The sequence below is a fragment of the Rana temporaria genome, chromosome 11 (genome assembly GCF_905171775.1).
Source record: "Rana temporaria chromosome 11, aRanTem1.1, whole genome shotgun sequence".
Classification (NCBI taxonomy): Eukaryota; Metazoa; Chordata; class Amphibia; order Anura; family Ranidae; genus Rana; species Rana temporaria.
Window position 1 is genome coordinate 114233433 of NC_053499.1, and position 23326 is coordinate 114256758.

The 23326-nt window shown below is 42.7% G+C and overlaps 1 protein-coding gene across 1 annotated transcript; it reads left to right on the top strand.

Moving 5' to 3' along the window:
* Nucleotides 1-109: 109 nt before the first annotated feature.
* Nucleotides 110-23196, top strand: LOC120917515 (transmembrane protein 272-like). The gene is made up of 6 exons (XM_040328863.1): nucleotides 110-199; nucleotides 330-394; nucleotides 925-958; nucleotides 15396-15455; nucleotides 15585-15767; nucleotides 20682-23196. Exons 2-6 carry the CDS (start codon nucleotides 386-388, stop codon nucleotides 20864-20866), a joined length of 471 nt encoding a protein of 156 aa, XP_040184797.1. The 5' UTR covers nucleotides 110-199; nucleotides 330-385; the 3' UTR covers nucleotides 20867-23196.
* The last annotated feature ends 130 nt before the right edge of the window (nucleotides 23197-23326 follow it).

A 23326-nucleotide genomic window follows, 5' to 3' on the forward strand; every position in this document is an offset into this window, starting at 1 on the left:
ATAGACAAGGAGACAGAAGCAGACGTAGAGGAAGGAAAGCAGTATTGCAGGGGAGATCAATTTTTGAAATGGCTTGTAGAACATAGACAGACATTCTACAGGTGGCGGAATGAGTCAGAGGGTGCTATCTCTGTTCATTTGTCCTCCCACAGGACACGACTCATTCATTACACTCCTGATTGTGTCCCTTTTCCCTCAGGTTTCCACATCAGCATGACATTTTGCAATTCTGTACTGATTTTCTGCTTCTATTCCTATCCATTGTACATTTGTACAGCTGTCTGTATTTTCCTGAACACAAGTTTACATTCATGTATCTTGTTCCCTAGGTTATGTATTATTCCTACTGGCAGATTCCATAAGAAGCCTCTACACATCAGCTACAATGGCAGGGGTAAGAAACTGAAGGCCTCTGACTGGACCAGGAGCTCACAAATCACTTTAAAACACATTTTATTAGGATCTTTCTTTTCAGCTTTCTTTTGCCGTAGCTACTAGGTTTTTAGTCACAGAATTGTTGCAAGTGGACATAAGTGAATAATTGTTTCTTTATAGACCTGTATTGAAACGTAGTTTTCAGAGGGTCGTTAGCGCATGCATAATAACTCTATTGTGTTTGCAAAGAATGCAGCTTGTAATGCACACCCTGGCAGCGTGGGCCAGAGGTGTGTTCTGTGACCACTAGATGTGCTTCATACAACACCCTCCCCGTGTAGTAATTACTACCTCCCTTCAACATAGAAGTGAATGATGGCTTGTGCGCACGTGCCGAGGAACATTCACATATTTGCACAATAGTCAATGAGCTAATAAGCTGAAATATCAGACATATGCATAGGTGAAATGCAACAGGTAACAATTACTGAGAAGCCACAACTCGTTTATGTCTATATCTGACTCTAACGTCTTCTATTTTCATTTTAGAACAAAGAATGTTGCAAGCCAGACCTATTCACTGGTAAGTAAATGATCTCATTTTGCAGTCATTAGTTATCATCTGCTTACTAGTTCTGCATGATAGTAAAAAAGCATTTCTGCTGTTAGCACTTTACTATCCATTTTATTAGCTAGATTCAGGTAGGCAGGCGTAGCGTTGCGGCGGCGTAGTGTATCGTGTTTACACTACGCCGCCGTAAGTTAGCGAGGCAAGTACATGATTCACAAAGTACTTGCCTGCTAAGTTACAGCGGCGTAGCGTAAATCGGGCGGGCATAATGGCGCCTAATTCAAATTCGGCGTGTTTTATGGTAATGGGGGGTGACCTGACGTGATTGACGTATTTTACGAACGGCGCATGCGCCGTCCGTGTACATATCCCAGTGTGCATTGCGGCAAAGTACGCCACACGGTCCTATTGGTTTCGATGTGGACGTAAATGACGTAAATCCCTATTCACGGACGACTTACGCAAACGACGTAAAATTTTCAAATTTCGACGCGGGAACGACGGCCATACTTAACATTACTATTCCAGCTATTTTATGGAATAACTTTAGGCCTGAAAGTGCGTTACGTAAACGGCGTATCTTTACTGCGTCGGGCAAGCGTACGTTCGTGAATCGACGTATCTACTCATTTACATATTCTAGGCCGATCGCAATGGAAGCGCCACCTAGCGGTCAGCCTAAGAATTACACTTTAGGATACGACGATGTAAGACACTTACGCCGCTCGTATCTGAGCCTAATTTAAATGTATCTGGTTTCCAGAATATGCTTAAATTTGTGTCGGCGTAGATTCCGAGTTAGGTCGGCCTATCTACTGATACGCCGGCCTAACTCTCTGTGAATCACCCCCTATGTGCGCATTTTCACAGGGTATCCTTGAATAGCCCACTACACTGTCATATGCCTCGTACACACAGCCGGTTTTCCCAACGGGAAAACTGCGAGGAGAGCTTTTGGCTGGGAATCCCGGCCTTGTGTATTCTCCTCGCAGTTTTTCCAACGGGAAAAACTGCCCAAAAAACGCCGGACAAAAAAAAGAAAACCAGCTCCCTTTTTTTTTTTTTTTCGGACTTTTGCCCGGCGCTTTTTGGCAGTTTTCCTATGGGTAAACCGGCCATGTGTAGGGGGAAAGACTGACCGAGCAGGTTCTCGGCTTTCCCCTTGGGATTCCCGACGGGAAAAGTTCCTGTCGGAAATCCCGCACGTGTGTACGGGGGAATACATAGAACAAAATTGTGTTGGGATTCTCAAAGTGTATCCTAGTCTAAATGGCCCCCCAACATCATGTCAAACATAGAAAATTGTATTGCCTGCTATTATATAAAAATCAACAGAATATATAAAACCCAACTACAGTGGAACCTTGAGCATAATCTGTTCCAGGAGAATGCTTGTAATCCAAAGCACTCGCAAATCAAAGCGAGTTTCCCCATAGAAGTCGAGGGGAACGAAGATAATTTGTTCCACATTGACTTCTATTGCATGTGGCTACCGGAGAGACTCGGAAATGCTCAGATGCACTTGGAAACCCCCAGAAAGTCTCGGGAACTGAGTACTTCCAAGTGTTTCTGAGTATTTCCGAGCGGCTCCGAATGGCTCTGAGTGTCACCGGCATCCCACACCTCTGGCCAAATGCGGTACTGCACGCCGCAGAGGCATTTTGTGAGACAACACTCGCAAACCGAGTCAGGATTAAAAAAAAAAAAAAATTGCTCGTAATGTGAAACACTCGTTAACCGTGTTACTCGCAATCTGAGGTTCCACTGTACTGTAAACATTTTTCACTTAAAACTGTACTACCTGTACAGTCATATTTTCATCTTTCCATCTATTAAATCCTCTACCCTTGTTGTTTTAACTCTGGATAGCAAAGTAAATACCTTTATAGTGTACAGCCCACTTCCTGTTTCTTGTCTGGTAAAGAGCCTAGGCTTATGACTATGACATCATGCACAGATTTCTCTCTCTCACGCTCGTGAGAGTTTTCTAGGAAGGGAGGGGGGTGAGTCATAAGAGGGCCAATGAGCGCTGCAGAACTGGAGGTGTGCCTCTGTGTGCTTCAGCTGCCCACAGTTAAAATGGCTGCAGCCAGACTTCGTGGGGGAAGATTTCTGCAGCATATTTGGCAAGTACAGAATCGCAGTATATATAAAATAATATGCAAAGTGGTTGGAGGGAATCTTCAGAATGGCAAAGATGTTTTTATTACAGATTATGTGAGCAGACTGCAGTTCCACTTTAAGATGTAAAAGGCATATTTTATAAGTTAAGTATCTTTTAGGCCCCTAGAACTACATTTGTGGACCAGTCGTACTTTGCAGTCACTTATCGCTCTTTTACCAAAAAAGGAAGAAAAGTAATCAAAGCTAAACTCTATTGTGTTATAACTCAGAAGATTACAGCTTCAGTCTGGGTTTCCTCCAAAACATATTTATTTTATTCAGAGTAGGGAAGGATAAAACCCGGCTCATGATTTTTTTTTAGCTATTTGCGTTCTTGATGGCGAGACCTGGTGGTGATATCACCCCAACAGAAACAACACAGTAAAAGCCTGGTACTTGAAAAAGCGCTTTTATTGCTGTCATGTCCCCCCTCATTGGAGAGGTTGTTGTGTAAAATATGAATTAATCAGCATTGTTAACAAATTTTGGAACAATAGAAAACTTTACAAAAATGAATGGAACTATGCCTAAGCTACTGCTGTGTGGTCTCGTATATATTAACATATTAGATCTTAAAACATACATTATTGGGCCCTAATATGTAGGTTTTGGTTTATGAAATTTTGGTTTAAATTGCAAATGTGTCATTCGTGATATATCATATCATATCATATCATATAATGTATTATCCATAATTTGGTATGTAACTTAAAGAGGAAGTAAACCCTCTCTTAAAAAAAAAAACCCTGCAAGACAAGTAAGATTACTTACCTAAGAACAAAGGCCCTGCATCGGTCATCGGACACCACCTCCATTGCCACCATGATACCCAGAGTGACTTCCGGGTATCGCTGCGACTGTGACTGGCCGGAGCAGCGATGACGTCACTCCCGTGCATGCACGCGGGAGCCGCCACTAACGGCATGGTGCCGTTAGTAGCGGCATGTTCAGTGCGCCTGCGTGCCATTGTCTATGTTGACATCGGTGCCGTCTTTCTTCTTAAAGTGGAGGTTCACCCTAAAAAACAATTTTTTTACATTAATAGTACAATAGTAAGGACATTTCGGCAGTTTTTTTTTTCTCTGTACTTACCTTTATATCCGGATTTTGTCCAGGGCTTGGGCGTTCCTATCCCAGCCTCAGGGTTCCGATGACTGCGGGACTGGGCGTTCCTATCCTTCCGTTCGATGATTGACGTCTTGTGAAACAGGTGACGTGTCGCACAACGCGTGTCACACTATATGGCGCCTGCGCCCGCCGTATAGAGCTGACTGCGCAGGCGCCGTATAGTGCCGACTCGCAGTTCAGCTATTTCCAGACATCTGGTGATGCGCGTTGTGCGACAGGTCACCTGTTTCACAAGATGTCAATCATCGAACAGAAGGATAGGAATGCCCAGTCCTGCAGTTATCGGAACCCGGAAGCCCTGGACAACATCAGGATATAAAGGTATGTACCGAGGAAAAAAAAAAATTACCTGCCGAAATGTAATGTCCTTAGTATGCTGGCTCTGCTAGATGTAATTTAAAAAAAAATATTTGGGGGTTAACCCCCGCTTTAACCGTGTAGGTTAAGGAGATATTTCTTGCACCTACATGTAAGCCTTAGACCCCTTTCACACTGAGGAGTTTTTCAGGCAGTACAGCGCTAAAAATAGCGCTGCTATACCGCCTGAAAAACTCCTGCCCAGCAACCTCAATGTGAAAGCTGGAGGGCTTTCACACTGAGGCGATGCGCTGGCAGGAGAGAAAAGAAATCTCCTGCAAGCAGCATCTTTGGAGCGGTGAGAGGAGCGGTATGTATACCGCTCCTTCCCATTTAAAACAATTGGAAACCGCGGTAATACTGCCCGCAATGCGCCTCCGCAGAGATGCATTGCGGGTGGTATTAACCCTTTATCGGCAGCTAGCGGGGGTTAATACCACACTGCTAGCGGCCGAATCCCGCGGCAATTACGACGGTATAGCGCCGCTATTTTTAGCGGCGCTATACCGCCACCACGGCTCCCGCCCCTGTGTGAAAGGGGCCTAAATCTAGGCTTACCTGTAGGTCAAAGTGGTCTGTAAGGTTTTACAACCACTTTAAGATGAGACCAGGTATAGATTTTATCGATTAAACAATCGTATAGGATAATGTAAATACTGTAATCCAGTATATTTCAAGGCAGATTAGGAAAGGTACATTCTCGTCAATATTTAAAATTATCCTTGTGATGTTAAAAGGTAATAATGAAATCCTGGGTTAAAGTAGTTGTAAAGGCAGAAGGTTTTTTATCTTAATGCATTCTATGCATTAAAGGGGTTGTAAAGGAACATTAATTTTTTTCATAATAAGCATCCTTTACCTGCAGACATTCCTCTTTTCACTTCCTCATTGTTCATTTTTGCTCAGAAGTTGCTCTATTTCTTCTCTGTTCTGTTCACTTCCTGCTTGTCTGATTTTTACTGACCACCGTGACGGGAGGCTTTACTGCGGTGGTCAGTAACGTGCTCGCCCCCTTTACTGGGCGTGCCGCAATTCATTCTGGGAAATGTAGTTCTTACATGAACGAGCGATGCAAACCCGGAAGTGAATGAGAGAACAGAAACTAGAATGCCGGAGGTGATATAGGTGAAGGAATTTAATAGGTATTTACTAGTTTTTTAACAGAATCATTACACTATTCTGTCTGTCTACCTTGCAGACATTAATTTTAGGCAAAAAAAATGTTTTCCTTTACAACTCCTTTAAGATAAAAAGCCTTCACCATGTAGCAGCTCCCCTAATGCTTATTCGAGCTCCATCTCGATCCAGCAATGTAGCATGGGAGACTCGGCTGACCGGGACACTCCATCCTCATTGGCTTAGACAGCAGTGAAGCACCATTGGCTCCCACTGCTGTCAATCAAAGTCAGTGAGCCAGGAGAGAGAGGGGAAGGGGCGGGCCACAGCTCCATGTCTGAATGGACACAGAGCTGCGGCTCGGCTTGGGTGCCCCCCACAGCAAGCCGCTTGCTGTGGGGGCACTCAACAGGAGGGAGGGGCCAGCAGCACCGAAGAGGGACCCGGGCTTCTCTGTGCAAAACCCCTGTACAGAGCAGGGAAGTATGACATGTTTGTTATTTTTAACAAAAAATGTTGTTATCTGTTATACACTTTTAATTTTTCTTTTCTAAATCTGGAAGGTGATGGGGTTCTTCCTCTCCACCACATTTTTAGGGTTTCATTCCCCTAGGCTCTGTGGGATCTTTGTTGGGTTATGCCTGAGGCCAGTGGAAGTGTTTTCTGTGCTGCTGTGCAAATACTTCACTGAAAAATTGGGAGTGAAGGTAGTTAATTGCACCGTGCTCAGGAGGAGATAGGACTGGACATGCTAGGAGACCTCTACCTGGCCATGCCCTGTATCCTTGTTGCAGCAGTGTTGATGACCTTCTTTTCGTCTGCATATCATGCAAGTGTGCAGGGCCGCTGATAGGCCAGTACAACTGGCCCTGTTGTACCGGGCCCGGGCAGCCTTGACAGAACTAATTAATTTTATTTAAAAAAAAATAAAAAATTCCACAGCCCTGACCGTTAGTTATCCGTCTGCCCAACGCACCCCCCCCCCCCCCCACCCCCGCTTTCTACGTGTTTTTTTTTTTTGGCTCAGTACCTTGCCTGCTTGTTCCGTTCGTAGGCTGCAGCAGGATGGGACTATTTCCTCTATTTCGGGCGCGGAAGAGTATCTCTTCTCTCTCCCGCGCCAGCTCCTCTGCAGCTCTGCTCAGTTTGCTGCTGAATCAAGTCCCGGCCAGCGTGTCCTTCCCTGGCGCCGCGGAGTGATTCTTCTCCCTCCGCTCTCTTGGCGCTGACAGAGAAGAGAGAAGCAGCAGCAGTTGCAGAAAGAAAAAAAACTTTTCCAGGCAGCTAATCCAGGCAGGCAGACAGCACAACAGCACAGCAGCACTACTACTACAGTCAAGGAGGAGGTGGGGCCAGGAATCAGGATAACAGGTATGAATGTACTTGTTTGGGGGGGGGGGGGGTCACGAGTGGTAGCATTTAAGGAAAAGGTTTCACTGCAAATAGCCAGGTGAGTACAAAAAAGCATTGAACAGCAAAGGGGGTTCCATGATGGAGAACTATGAAATATGACTCAAGTTAATAGTGCCAGAAATAAAGTTATCTTTAACTTAACTACGAGTTTTATTGTTGGTTTTTATTACAGCTTAAATACGTACAAATTAAATATATGGCGTAACAATTCATAGGTGAAGTCACACACTCATCACCTAAAATTCCAATTTCTTAATATGGTCATGGCAGTTAGAGGCCTGGGGATAATGTTATAATTCTATTCCATAAGTCTTTTCTACTAAAGGGGTTTTGAGTTTTCTAACATTTTAAAATTGATGTATATACTGGCGGAGTCTGATCAGTGCAGCCAGTCATGCCGGCGCCAATGCCATATTGTGCTGCAGACAGTGTCACCCAATGACGCTAATGCCATAACGCACGTGCTACCTGCTGACAGTGCCACCCATGTGGCCAATGCCATATTGCGTTATGGCATTAGTGTCATGGGTGGCACTTTCTGCAGCACAATATGGCATTGGTCGCATGGGTGGCACTGTCTGCAGGTAGCACATACGTTATGGCCCATAAAGCATTTGCTGCCTGCAGGGACAGTGCCACCCACTGTTTCAAGGCGGGGTCTGGGGAGGGACCAAGGGCGGGGCCAGGGGCGTGGCTGAAGGAGGGATCAGGGGTGGAGCTTAAGGGGGCCCCATGATTTCTATCAGCGGCCCTGCAAGTGTGAGTCGGTTGGCAAAGCTGCCATGTGGTATTACACATGGCCAGGCCCCATTTAAAGTACCTACACAGGCAGCCGGGGATCTTTTATGACAGTTGTGACTGGGAGACAAGTGTGGCCTTAATCATGGATAACAACATTTATAGAGACTGCATCACTGGCTGCAATTCACAAGAGTTCAAAATGACTCTGGGAGCATCCCCCAGTATACTAATGCTTTTCCAAAGCTGCTTCAAATAAAAAGGAAAGATCTGGACAAACTTCTTTTCTGGACCCAAAAGCCTGGCTCGTCTTAGTCGAGCACTTCATCTTGAAGGCATTAAAGCGGGGGTTCTCCCTAAAAAAAAAATTCTAACATTACATTGAGCTGACTTCTAACACTGACAGTATGCTGATCTTTTTTGTTTTTTTTTCCGTACATAACGTTTTATAGCTATTTTTCACCCCGGCTTCCGGGTAGTGAATCCCGTGGGAGTGGGCGTTCCTAATCACCGGCTAAGTGAATGACGTGATGAAAAAAGCTTCCCACCGGCGCATACGGCCGCGTCACGAGTTGCCGAAAGAAGCCGGACTGCGAGTCGGGGCTATACGGCGCCTGCGCACCGACGTTCAGCTTCTTTCGGCAACTCGTGACGTGGCCGTATGCGCCGGTGGGAAGCTTTTCTCATCACGTCAATCACTTAGCCTGTGAATAGGAACACCCACTCCCGCGGGATTCACTACCCGGAAGCCGGGGTGAAAAATAGCGATAAAACGGTATGTACCAAAAAATAAAAGATCAGCATACTGTCAGTGTCAGAAGTCAGCTCAATGTAATGTTAGAATTATTTTTTAGGGTGAACCCCCGCTTTAAGAGTATCTCTACTTTCTTGGGGGGGGGGGGGGAGAAAAATAAATTGTATCCAACTGTTACACAAGTCATACTGTAATTGAATGTTATTTTAAATTACCTTTCCTTTTTAATCTGAAGCACTGTAATTTTCTGTAAAATCCAATGTAATATAGCTACCTGGAGGCATTCTGTACAAAGATGGTGTACAGAACGCCCCCTAGAAATAGTTTCCTGCTTGTATGATTGGCTCACTGATTTTCACAGAAGTCTGCACTAAAATACAAGTCTGATTTTTGGGCATCCCCTGCAAAAAAAATCATTATTGCTAAGATACTCCCAAATGGAAATCACATCTAAAGGGATACAGACCCTGCCACTTTCCGCATTAGAGCCCTGCAGGTGTGTGTGTGTGTATATGTATGTAGTGTGTGTGTGTGTGTATATGTATGTATGTGTGTATATATATATATATATATATATATATATATATATATATATATATATATATACAGTTGTATTCAAAATTATTCCACCCCCACTGAAATTGATTGTTTTGGCCAGTTTGACATTGATTTTGATTATTCAGTCATCCTGCCTTCAATTAAATCACGAGGCACGTGTAGGTCAGACAAATATAACATAACATTTATAATGAAATAACCACAAATGTCTTTTCTGTGCTGACATCATTATCAGTTTTATTCAACCCCCAATTGACATTCAATCTTAGTACTTAGTACAACATCCTTTTACAGTTATAACAGCTTTTAAACGTGAAGCATAGCTTGACACAAGTGTCTTGCAGCGATCTACGGGTATCTTCGCCCATTCGTCATGGGCAAAAGCCTCCAGTTCAGTCACATTCTTAGGCTTGCGCACTGCATCTGCTTTCTTTAAGTCCTACCAGAGGTTCTCAATCGGATTTAAGTCTGGTGACTGCGATGGCCACTCCAAAATGTTCCAGCCTTTAATCTGCAACCATTCTCTAGTGGACTTGGAGGTATGCCTGGGATCATTGTCCTGTTGAAAGGTCCAACGTCTCCCAAGCCTCAGGTTTGTGACGGACTGCATCACATTGTCATCCAATATCTCCTGGTACTGAAGAGAATTCATGGTACCTTGCACACGCTGATACTTCCCTGTACCTGCAGAAGCAAAACAGCCACAAAGCATGATTGACCCCCCCGCCATGCTTCACAGTAGGCAAGGTGTTCTTTTCATCATAGGCCTGGTTCCTCCTCCTCCAAACATAGCGTTGATCCATGGGCCCAAACAGTTCTAAATTTTGTTTCATCAGTCCACAGAACACAATCCCAAAACTTCTGTGGTTTGTCCACATGACTTTTGGCATACTGCAGTCGACTCTTCTTATTCTTTGGAGACAGCAAGGGGGTGCGCCTGGGAGTTCTGGCATGGAGGCCTTCATTACGCAGTGTGCGCCGTATTGTCTGAGCAGAAACTTCAGTACCCACATCTGACAAATCTTTTCTCAGTTCCTCAGCAGTCACACGGGGACTTTTCTCCACTCTACGCTTCAGGTAGCGCACAGCAGTCGAAGTCAGCATCTTCTTTCTGCCACGACCAGGTAGCGTTTCAACAGTGTCCTTTGCCTTGAATTTGCGAATGACGCTTCCTATGGTGTCTCTTGGTATGTTTAACATCTTTGCAATCTTCTTATAGCCATTGCCCTTCCTGTGAAGAGTAATCACCTCTTCTCTTGTCTTGCTGGACCATTCTCTTGACTTCACCATGTTTGTAACCACACCAGTAAATGTCTAGAAGGAGCTGAGTATCACAGTCATTTTAAAGCTGCCTGATTGGTGCTTATTAGGCTTTATTGCTGCTCCCTGAGATCCACAGGTGTTTTCAATACCTGATTGAAAACACTTCAATGAACCTCTGTTCTTCAGAGTGGTAGTCTTTAAGGGGTTGAATAATTGTGTAAATGAAGAATTCACAAAATAAACATTTACTACTGTATTACAAAACCAATTGATGTCATTTTAGTTGCATATGGTTCTTTAAGAAGTCCTTGTAGGATTTAATTCTGAATACAATTACACATGTACACTAAATTCCCTAAAACCCTTTACAGCATTGGGGGGTTGAATAGTTTTGAACAAAACTGTATGTGTGTATATATATATATATATATATATACACTTTTTTTTTTATTTATTTTTAATTTATTTTATTGTCAGTCTTATTTGTTTATAGTGCAAAAAATAAAAACCACAGGGATGATCAAATACCACCAAAAGAAAGTAAGGATAAGCTCGGGATGCAGAGATCGGGAAATGTCTCCCTGCCTGTGATTAGCGCAGCGCAGTGCCGACTTCCTGGCAGGCTCTGCACGTGGGCTGTGCGAACACGCTGGAGCTCATCCTTACTCAGAAGTAGCAGAATATATTTTTGGGTGGTGTTTTTGCTATTTACCTACTATGTGTTAGAAATATCTTCTAAATTGACAACTTTTTGTAAAACAAAATACGTTTTCATTTTATTTCCACATTTTCCAAAAACTTGTGGAAAAAAATGTCATGTTCAAAAGACTCATTATGCCTCATAAAATATACATTGGGGTGTTTGGTTTCCAAAATGGGATAATTTTGTGGGTAATTCCACTGTACTGGTGGAAATCGGCTCTTGGGATAGTTTTTCTTTGCAATGCGCAGCCATAATATTTTTTGGTGAAAAGAGACTAGTTTATTATTATTATTACTGTTACATATACAGTTTCACTTCTCCCTTTTTGTGTGTAATCTGGTAATCCTGGAATGCACTTTCTGGTATTGCTGGAACACACTTTTTGCTGCCATTCAGAGAAAAGTCTGATGTAAAAAAAAAGGGATAAACTAATACCAAGACGTTTCTTCCAACCACAAATACAAAAATACATTCCTTTTTATTTGCTCCCTTTTTGGAGTCTTAAAGCGGAGGTTCACCCTAAAAACAAGTATATACCATTCAATCCAGCATACTGCCGACATGCACAGTATGCTGTTTTTCTTTTTTCGGTTAGTCCGTAGTATAGGTATTTTTCCCCCGGCTTCCGGGTAGTGAATCCCGCGGGAGTGGGCGTTCCTATTCAGAGACTAAGTGATTGACGTATGACAAAAGCTTCACCCCCGGCGCAAAAGGTGCGTCACCAGTTTCCGAAAAAAGCCGATTGTCGGTGAGCAGGCGCCGTATAGAGCCGACTCGCATTTCGGCTTCTTTCGGAAACTGGTGAAGGGGGTGAAGCTTTTGTCATACGTCAATCACTTAGTCTCTGAATAGAAACGCCCACTCCCGCGGGATCCACTACCTGGAAGCCGGGGGGAAAATATCTATACTACGGTATGTAAACCGAAAAAAAACGGCATACTGTACATGTCGGCAGTATGCTGGATTGAATGGTATATACTTGTTTTTAGGGTGAACCTCCACTTTAAATATACCTTTTGAAAGAATTGTATTAAATCTGCAAGTGCAAAAAAAAAAGCTGTTTATCCAGCCAGAAATCTTGTGATAATATCCTCTACTTTCTGCCTCTGTAATAGCTTTTAACCACTCGCCGACTGCTTCACGCACTTATAAGTCTGCAGAATGGCCTGCCTGGGCAAAGCAATGTACCTGTACGTTGCTTTGAAAAGCCCACCTTACAGGACCTGCGGACTCTATGTCCGCCGATGTCCCGCAATCATGTCACAAAGCTGCAGAACAGGGGGGTGCCTGTGTAAACAAGGCATTTCCCTGTTCTGCCTTGTGACAGGACAGTGTACTACTGCTCCCTGTCATCTCGAGCAGTGATCGGTGTCATGCCACTTCACTCCCTAGGACACAATTAACCACTTCCTCGCCCCCTAGTGGTTAACCCCTTCCCTGCCAGTGTCATTTACACAATAATTAGTGCATTTTTATAGCACTGATCGCTGTGTAAATGACAATGGTCCCAAAATAGCATCAAAAGTGTTCGATGTGTCCGCCATAAAGTCGCAGTCATGATAAAAATCGCAGATCGTCGCCATTTTTAATTAAAAAAATATATTAATAAAAATGGCATAAAACTATCCCCTATTTTGTAGATGCTATAACTTTCGCGCAAACCAATCAATATACGCTTATTGCGATTTTTTTTTTTCTACCAAAAATATGTAGAAGAATACATATCGGCCTAAACTGAGGGAAAAACAAACTTTTTTTATACATATGTTTTTTTTGGGGGGGTAATTATTATAGCAAAAAGTAAAAAATATTGCTTTTTTTTCAAAATTGTCGCTCTATTTTTGTTTATGGCGCAAAAAATAAAAAACGCAGAGGTGATCAAATACCACCAAAAGAAAGCTCTGTTTGTGGGGAAAAAAGGACGCCAATTTTGTTTGGGAGCCACATCGCACGACCGCGCAATTGTCTGTTAAAGCGACGCAGTGCCGAATCGCAAAACCTGGCCTGGGCATTTAGCTACCTAAAGGTCCGGGGCTTAAGTGGTTAATGGTTTTTCATAGTTTTCATGCCCTTTTGTCGCCCTGGAAAGCGCTTCAAAAATGCATCAGTGTAAAATGGGGCTTACTCTTCTATCTGCGGGTGCAGACCAGGTAATCGATGACAAGGCATCAGTCATAGGAATGCTACTGAAGGGGTTTGAGGTCTTGATGAGCAAGTACTGTATAGACAGTCAACTAACGATTCTGCCTTAACAGTCGCCCTGTGCCATAGACTTTATAACATCTGGTATGCGCAGTTAACCAGGAAATAAAAGTTTACAAGCTTTAAAAATAAAGATAATTATTTTACATTCCTTTCTAACATTTTAATCTGGCCCAGACTTAATGTAGGACAGATTATGGCCACATTCGGGCCCTATGAGCAAGGCATTAACCACTTGCCGACCAGGTCGGCTCATTTAAGAGCTATAGCAGGCAGGCCCGCTGCACGGCGGGGGAGCTGATGTGCATGACCGGTGGCCACGATGTCCATCGGCCACCCGCGATCGTTCCATAGAGAGCCAGAACGGGGATCTGTCAATGTGAACCAACAGATCCCCATCAGGGGCGGACTGACAACTCATGGAGCCCCCAGGCAATGGGAGATTATGGGGCCCCCGTGCAATGGGAGATTATGGGGCCCCCCGGGCAATAGGAGATTATGGGGCCCCCAGGCAATAGATTACGGGGGCCACACAGTATATACACACACACATACAGTATACACACACAGACACACAATATACACACACAGTATACATACACACAGAATACACACACTGAAAAGGTACTGAAGAGGCGGGGCAGCTATAATCTTGGGATTTATTTATTTTTAAACACAGATTATTTACATACTGTCCCTGGTTTTACTGAGGCTGGCAACCCTGATGGGGCCCTCGGGCAGTACCCGAGTGCCAAAAATGGTCAGTCCGCACCTGATCCCCATTCTGTCAGGGGAGTACAGTGTGATGAAGAATATAAATGTGATAAGCGCCGTAGCGCTTATCACATTTATATTCTTTATTATTTGCCGTGTATTGTGAACACTTTAGATACAGCTGCTTCAGACTGTACTTATGCCCATCTGATTTCACCTATTTGTTTACTCAAAGTAACGCATTAGACCCTCTTTTCTCGAGTACAGTGTGATGTCCTAGTGATCAGAAATGGCGATCTCGCTGTACTCCCAGTCAGTACACTCTCCTCCCCTCCCTAGGGAACATTTAATGGGGTTGTAAATGTTAATTTTTTTTTTTCTAAATAGGTTCCTTTAAGCTAGTGCATTGTTGGTTCACTTACCTTTTCCTTCGATTTCCCGTCTAAATGTTTTTTTTCTTTTATCTGAATTTCTCACTTCCTGTTCCTCCTGTAAGCTGTTCTGGCTGACTAACCCCTCAGCCAGAACCCCTTTAATCTCTTGATCGCCCCCTAGTGTTATCCCCTTCCCTACCAGTGTCATTTATACAGTAATCCGTGCATGTTTATAGCACTGTTTGCTGTATAAATGTCGCTGGTTCCAAAAAAGTGTCAAAAGTGTCCGATCTGTCCGCTGCAATGTCACAGTCCCACTAAAAATTGCTGATCACCGCCATTACTAGTAAGAAAAAAAATAATAATAAAAATGTCTCCTATTTTGTAGACCCTATAACTTTTGCGCAAACCAATCTATATACGCTTGTTGCGTTATTTTTGTTTTTTTAACTAAAAATTTGGGGATATTTATTATAGCAAAAAATAAAAATTTTGTTTTTTTTATAGTGCAAAAAATAAAAACTGCAGAGGTGATCAAATACCACCAAAAGAAAGCTCTATTTGTGGGGGAGAAAAAGGAACGTCAATGTTGTTTGGGTATAGCGTCACACGACCACGCAATTGTCAGTTAAAGTGACGCAGTGGCCTGGTCATTAAGGGGATAAATCCTTCCGCTCCTTTAGTGGTTAAAAAAAAATAACTTGCCCCATTGCTTCTGACATCCATTGCAACATGCTGAACAGTCCCTCGTTCCATTTGTAGTGTGATGTGGAAATGAACACACCGCAACAGTTCATTCTGAGTTTCATCCTGTCCGATACGTTTTCACTGAAGTTCATTCATCTCGTTCCTTTGTGTTTTAGGATATTTATTGAGCCATAGCTATAGGACCATGTATGTATTTGAACTGCCAATGTTTTGAAACCACTATACATTTCCAGTATTAACTTTCAACATTTCTTCTAGTTGGCGTGTGTTTAGCAATCGCTGTTCTATGTATTCTTGGCATTACTTTCATAAGCATGGGTAAGTGTAAAATAAAAACTGTAATTAAAATAGAGATAAAGATACTTGTAAAAATAATGCATTTAATTCCAAAATCAGAGAGGTGCGAATAGGTATTGCCTCTTATTTTTCTCTCTTGTTTTTATACAGGGGCATTATACCTGGATAAATGCACGCTGGAAAGACATATCCCTATCTATGTACTTGTACAAGGAATAATCTTCCTCCTAATGGGCTGCACAGTCACAATCCTGCTTTCAAGTGACAAGTTAATGTTGTTTTTTCTATTTATTTGCACGCTGTCTACCTTCTGGTTCTGCTGGCTGATCACAGGTAAGAATAAAGTCAAACTAAGCGAACTAGTGAAAAAATATGATTGTTGCATAAAATATGAAAGGGGAAATCGCAACAATATTGGCTATAATGTAGGGTTGCCACCTGTCCGGGATTCGCCCGGACAGTCCGGGTTTTGAATCATGTGTCCGGGTTTCAGTCCACCTGAAACCCGGAAACATTATTCAGGGTGTCACTTGCCACGTCGCCTGTCACCAGATGCAGATTGTCACTTGCCAAGTCACCTGCCACACGTTACGGATTGTCACCTGCCACACTATGCAGATTGTCTCTTGCCACATCACCTGCCACACTGTCACAAACCACGGTGAACGAGAGTGAACCACAACTGCGGTTAAGGAAAGATTTCAATGCACGTCTGTATGCCAAGTGATTATTCTTGATAAAAATCTGCTGCCATCTACCAGGATGATGAAGATGAAACGAGAGCATTTATCGATTGCTTTGCGCAAAATTTATAGAGTTTACAAAAAAGGGGATAGTTTTATTGCATTTTTATTAATAGTTATTTTTTTACTACTAATGGCGGCGATCAGCGATTTATTTTTCGTGACTGCAACATTATGGCGGACACATCGGACAATTTTGACACATTTTTGGGACCATTGTCATTTTCACAGCAAAAAGTGCTATAAAAATGCATGTTTACTGCGAAAATGACAATTGCAGTTTAGGAGTTAACCACTAGGGGGCACTGTAGGGGTTAAGTGTGATCTCATATGTGTTTCTAACTGTAGGGGGACGTGACTGGACGTGTGACATCATTGATCGTCTTTCCCTATATCAGGGAACAGACGATCAATGACACTGCCACAACGAAGAACAGGGAAGGTGTGTTTACACACACCTCTCCTCGTTCTTCAGCTCCGGTGACCGATCGCAGGACAACGGTGGCGAACGGGTCCCGCGGTCACGGAGCTTAGGACCGGGTCACGAGCTCGCCGACGGCGGCATGCTCGCGACCCCACGGCTGGGCTTAAAGAGACACGTACAGGTACGTGATTGTGCCCAGCCGTGCCATTCTTCCAACGTATATCGGCGTGAAGGGGTCCTTAAGTGGTTAAAAAAATAAAAATACAAGTCATCTACAAATACTGTAGCTGTGGATTTTTAATAAACAGACGCCCACCAGCCCTGGAATCCAGCACTGTCTTCAACTGGGATGATTCTTTGCCAGTCTTTGGATCACTGGCGCTGCTATCTGACTTTGGGAGCAGCTGCAACTTCCCGCTAGTGGTACTTTCACTTTTTAGTAAGGGTCTGCTTCCATGTATAACTGAAGGCAAAACTACTTTTTGTTTTTGGATAGGGATTTGGAGAGGGATTAGAACATCTGTTTTTTTTTTTTCTTTTTTCTTTCCTTTTTTGCTATATGTGTCCCTGTTGAGGACACCTATCCTCGTTTTGTTCTGTTTACAATTCTCATCAAAAGTGAATGTGAACGATAAACCCCAAAACAGCCATAGAGGGGAAATCTTCCAATGGGGACACTAGTTCTGGTGACAATTTAAGTATTCCCTCCCTTTAGAAGAATTTATTCTTACTTCCTATTGTGGTTCAGGGACAGATAGTTAATGCAAATTTCCACAATGGGACAAAGATGGCAAAGAAAACCTGACACGGGTTACAACCCCCCCATATGCTATCTAAAATTAAAACAAAAGTTTTGCCTACAGTTCTACTTCAGGCTGGGTTCACACTATTGTGAATTGAATGCAGATTTCTCAGCATCCAATTCGCATGTCAGGAGATTGTGACCAGCTCTCTATGGAGCTGGTTCACACATCTCCAAAGTGGCTCTTTTGCGAATTGCACAGGAGTCCTGTGCATCTTCTCGTCCATTTTAGGCCCTAATTCAGCCAAAAATTCGGACTGAAATCGTGAGCGGGGACACACCGCACCCCTCTTGTCAGCCGCTCCGTGCTTCAGTGTGAACACAGCCTTAAAGCGGAGGTCCGGGGAAAAAAATATTTAAAAGCCAGCAGCTACACATACTGCAGCTGCTGGCTTTTAATAAATGGACACTTACATGTCCTGCTGTCCCTTGATGTCGGCACCGCAGCTGATGTTTCCATCAGCTTTCTGGTGCTGCTGCCGCCATTGCAGGTAAGGGAACCCGGCAGTGTAGCCTTTTGGCTTCACGCCGGGAACCCTACTGTGAATGCGCGAGGCCCCGCTCCTCTCTCCTATTAGCCCAGGCGGCCAGGGGAGGAGAAGGAGGGAGCCCCGCGGTGAGGTCACTGGTGCATCATGGCCGCGGCCGGACTCCCGGGAGTGGCAAAGTATACCTGTCAAAGACAGGTATCCTGACCCTCATCCCCCCCAAAAGGGGGGAGGAATCCGATGAGCGGAAGTTCCACTTTAGGGTGGAGCTCCGCTTTAAGGTTCAAAAATTCTCATTTATGTGCATATATTTAGATTAAATCGGCCACTGCAGATCCCCCATGGACTATTTAATTGCATTCTTGGGGATCAGGATGGAATTCCACAAATTGGGCCATGCTTCAAAGGGTTGTTTTTTTTGCCTTCCTCGGATCAACTGTTGGTGTACATTTGTGTGTATGGAGGTTTCCTATGCAATTCTTTTTCTATTGTTGAACTAGGTGAACATAAACCTTTTTTTTCAACCTGACGAACTATGTAATTTGCAGTGGATGCCTAAAGGATAATTAATTGGTGGCTAGGCGTTTAAGTCAACATTAGAGCTGCACGATTAATCGCCAAGAATCGTTATCGCGATCTTTTTCCCGTTGCAATTCTTGACACAGGGTTTCTCGATCTTTGACATGAAAAGAATTTTCTCTCTGCACTTTTTCTCTGCTCTCAGCCAAAAGTCAAAGGGCCAGATTCTCATAGAATCGTCGGCGGCGTAGTGTAAGCCATTTACACCACGCCACAGCAACTTACTGGAGCAAGTGACGTATTCTCCAAGCACTTGCTCCGTAATTTGCGGCGGCGTAGTGTAAATGGCCCGGCGTATGGCCGCGTAATTCAAAGGGGGCGGTTTGTATTCAAATTAAGCTCGCCCCCGCACCGATCGAACTGCGCATGCGCCGGGCGGAAAAATAGCCCAGTGCGCATGCTCCAGCTCACGACGGAAAACGTCAATGACGCCAACGTGAGCGTCATTGACGTAAAGTCGTATTCGCAGACGACTTAGTAAAACGACGTAACCGACGGAAAAAGACGACGCTGACCCGACGCCATACTTAACATGGCATACGGCGGACTGGCGTAAGGTTACCCCTCATATAGCAGGGGTAACCTTGCGCTTACGGAAACGACATAAACGACGACGACGCGGCGCAAATTCGTTCGGAAATCGGCGTATCAGGCTCATTTGCATAGTCAAATGAGAACTGAACGTAAACGCCACCTAGCGGCCAGCGTCAAATTACATCTAAGATCCGACGGTGTAAGTGACTTACACCTGTCGGATTTACGCCGTATCTATGCGAAAATGATTATAGGAATCATACGCATAGATACCCGGGGCCAAAAACAGAGATACGACGGTGTTTCCTGAGATACACCGTCGTATCTCTTCTGAGAATCTGGCCCAAGGTCTGGGCAATCTGCCAAGTCTGGGCAGCCTGCCAAGTTTTGAAAACATTCTTTATCAGTGGAAAGTTAAAGCGGGGGTTCACCCTAAAAACTAATTTCTAACATTAGAGCCAGCATACTAAGGACATTTACTTTCGGCAGGTCATTTTTTTTTTTCTCCGTACATACCTTGATATTCTGATTTTGTCCAAGGCTTCCGCGTTCTTATGACTGCGGGACTGGGCGTTCCTATCCCAGCCTGAGTGTTCCGATGACTGCGGGACTGGGCGTTCCTATCCTTCGGTTAGATGATTGACAGCTTGTGAAACAGGTCCCCTGTTGCACAACGCGCGTCACCAGATTTCCGGAAATAGCCGAGCTGCAAATCGATACTATACCGCGCCTGTGCCCGCCGTGTAGAGCTGACTGCGCAGGCGCCGTATAGCGCCGACTCGCAGCTCGGCTATTTCCGGAAATCTGGTGACGCGCGTTGTGCGACAGGGGACCTGTTTGACAAGTCGTCAATCATCTAACCGAAGGATAGGAACGCCCAGTCCCGCAGTCATCGGAACCCGGAAGCCCTGGACAAAATCAGAATATAAAGGTATGTACGGAGAAAAAAAAAAATTACCTGCCGAAAGTAAATGTCCTTAGTATGCTAGATGTAATGTTAAAACATTTTTTTTTAGGTGAACCCCCGCTTTAAGTCTAAACATTGTATCACATCAAAGGAATAAACTTCTGCATGTAAATTAGGAACGTTTAACCACTTAAACGCCAAACCTTTTTCTGACAGCTCTTTTCAAGTTAAAATCATTATTTTTTTGCTAGAAAATTACTTAGAACCCCCAAACATTATATAATTTTTTAGTAGAGACCCTCGAGAATAAAATGGCGGTTGCTGCAATATTTTATGTTGCACTATATTTGCGCAGCAGTCTTTTTAAATGCAATTTTTTTGGAAAAAATTACTTTAATGAATTTAAAAAAAAACTAGCCAGTAAAGTTAGGCCATTTTTTTTTTTTTTTGTATAAATGTAAAAGATTTTACGCCGTGAGAATCGTGAGAGAATCATGATCTTCATTCTAAGCAAAAAAATCGTGATTCTCATTTTGGCCAGAATCGTGCAGCTCTAGTCAACATAGTTATATATTAGGACCATAGCATACTATTTAGTGATGGTGTTTTTAAAGCACTAACAATTGGTATATAAGCCAGTAAGCATATAGCCTGTCTTTGTCGTACAATTAAGCAAGCATCGATTTTAACTGCCAGACAAGTGCTGCATTTTACTTTGTTGTCACATTTTTTATATTTCTCATGTTCAATTTTTTTTTTTTATATTCTAGGAAGCATATGGGTTTTCACCCACTATATCTCCTACCACGGACAGTGCCATGAAGTCTTGTACCTCTTTGCATTTTGGACTCTTATTGTACAGTACATTGGGCTGTGCATAACATGTTTGGTGTTAATCATTTACTGCTGCTTCTTCTGTATCATGGTTTGGGCTTGCATGGCAGTTCATGGATAAAGACCAGGAACAAGAAAAACTTGTGTTGCTCAACTTGAGTCAACCTCCATGGCCTTTGGCATAAAGTGCTGAAACTTAAGGAAATTAACATGAAAATACAGAATTGTCTTTGCATTTGAAACTGAAGGAGGGCATAGTGAAATTGGAAATTTTGCCCTCAGCTTTTGAAAAAGTAACAAAATGGTCAATAAAATGCATCCTTGTTTATACTTTTTAAAGTATAAAAAAAAGCCATTGGATGAAGAAGGGCTCAACTTTTAGACACAAGGCAGCAATTCTGCTATTTTTTGTTGTTGTTACTAGCTGGGAACAATACAGCAATATACTTAGAGACTGATATAAGCTCTGGGGAGAATGCTGCCAATGTTCATATACTGAGCTTGACATACCATCAAACAGGAGGTAAATGGATTTTGAATGACTGTAAGGAAATACAGTTACTTTCCAAAGGCCTTGACATCTCAACACTGTGCATGAATGCTACTGATGCCATCAGCACTAGGATGGCTTCTCACGGAAAACACAAAGAAAACCTTAACTGCATGCTGCATTTGGGTAAAGAGATTTTTCAATGACTACATGAGACCAGCATAATCTTTTTTTTTGCAATTTTCATTGTCTAGCACCTGTATGGACTGTAATTGACCTATAAAGCCTGTGTGCAGAAATCAACATTAAAACAGCCATCTAATATGATTGGGATTTGAAAAATGTTAACAACTGGATATCCTTCAAGGCGAACATATCAAATGATATTTCATTTCTGCTGCTGTTTAAAACATTTAAAAGTAAGAATGCTTTACATAAATGTCTTAATAGCCTCATTGGTTTACAGCTTAGCCTTAAAAGTTTCACAGTTATGAACTATACAAAATGAAGCACCGTGCCTTCATGTTCTGCTGTCACCCCCAACTGTTTTCCTTCCATATATGAGCTCTTTATCATCTTCCATGTACTTTTACCTAAAACAATGGATTGTACTTAATTAAACCATTCAGTTGTTGTTCAGTTGGTATAAGAATTACCATGTTCTGTGCAAGGATGGCTCTATTGTACCCAGTTGGATGCACAATTGTTGGAGTGCACAATAGATTCCTCCGTACCATAAAACTTTAGTGTTTTTTTGTTAACACTGTCTCTCTCCTGTCTTTTCTGTTTTACCAGTTACTACCAAAAGGTGCCGATTTTGGTGTGCAGATGCCCTTGTCCTTAAAAAAAAATGTTATATTTTTGTTACTTAAATTAGTCCGTCTTTGTAGCATGAAAAACTTCATGCATGCCCCTTTGCCCTTTTCTGCAAAACTGTTGTATACTCTATGGTAGGAGGCTCAGGCATACACAGTACTGCAACAATTTCAGCTGTGGGCTTTAATGAACACTGCCCAGGTGCCAGGTGACGGAGCAAGCATTGTGAAATGAGTAAGTTCTATATGTGGCCCCTTTTTCACAAATCATTATATGATTTATATAATAGGAGAGGGAAGACAGATGTGCTCATGTTTTAAATGTGCAATTTTGCTTTAAGATGAAATGGCTGGAACAATGCATGAATTACTAGATATATACATTGTTAATTGATCTAACATTAGGAAAACTGCAGATAATTACCATGATGGAAGAACAAATTAACGAGTATTAAATGCCAGCTCAACAATTGATCTATATTTAATTTGTAAAGAGCTGTGTAAACTGTTGGCACTATATAAATCATGTATAATAATAATATTTTGTATGTGGTAACTGGCAATTTGAATGGCATGGCTTCTTGTATATCTCAGGGAGCCCAGTGGCAAAATGTCTATATTGAACCAAAAGTCTCAGTTCTCATGCATAGCTTTAGTCATTGCGATATCAGATCATGGTTTTATTTTCTCTTTATAGAATCTATAGAATTGTACATCATAACAAATTTGGGTAATCTAACTTCAAGAGTAATGTCTTTGTTATGAATGTAACCATAGGAGTCTTGCTACTAAACTCTAGAAGTCAGCTGGTGTTTCATCCTGTTACAACCCACAAAAGAACTGAATTTTTTTATTTTGGGTGGACTGACCCTTCAACACTTAAAACGGCATACCTGTTCAAAATTTATTTTGAAATGCAAGTCATGTGAGCTTAGACAAAATTATGCCTTCTATCATGAAGTAGAGATATGTTGTAAGAATAATATGGCAAGCACGATATATTCCCACCTGTCCACTTGATAGAACAAAGACAGCTTTTAGTTGACTGAAACAATCATGTGACAACCGTACCTAAAAAGAAAGTCTATTTTGCTGACTATAATATATGACACTGTTACATGGTTTGAAATTAAACAATTTATTGGCATAGGTTTGTCAACTTTGGTCTTATTTGTTAGTATAACCACCCTTAATATGCAAAGTTTTTATAAATGCATTTAGATTTCTACAAAAAAAATTCTCACATTCACTCAAATGTTCTTACCCTTTTGGACTT

Bases quoted from the DNA above. Each gene is read 5' to 3' on its own strand.
- LOC120917515 (XM_040328863.1), top strand. The intron at 15,456-15,584 runs GTAAGTGTAAAA...GTTTTTATACAG, and splicing joins CATTACTTTCATAAGCATGG to GGGCATTATACCTGGATAAA. The intron at 15,768-20,681 runs GTAAGAATAAAG...TTTATATTCTAG, and splicing joins GTTCTGCTGGCTGATCACAG to GAAGCATATGGGTTTTCACC.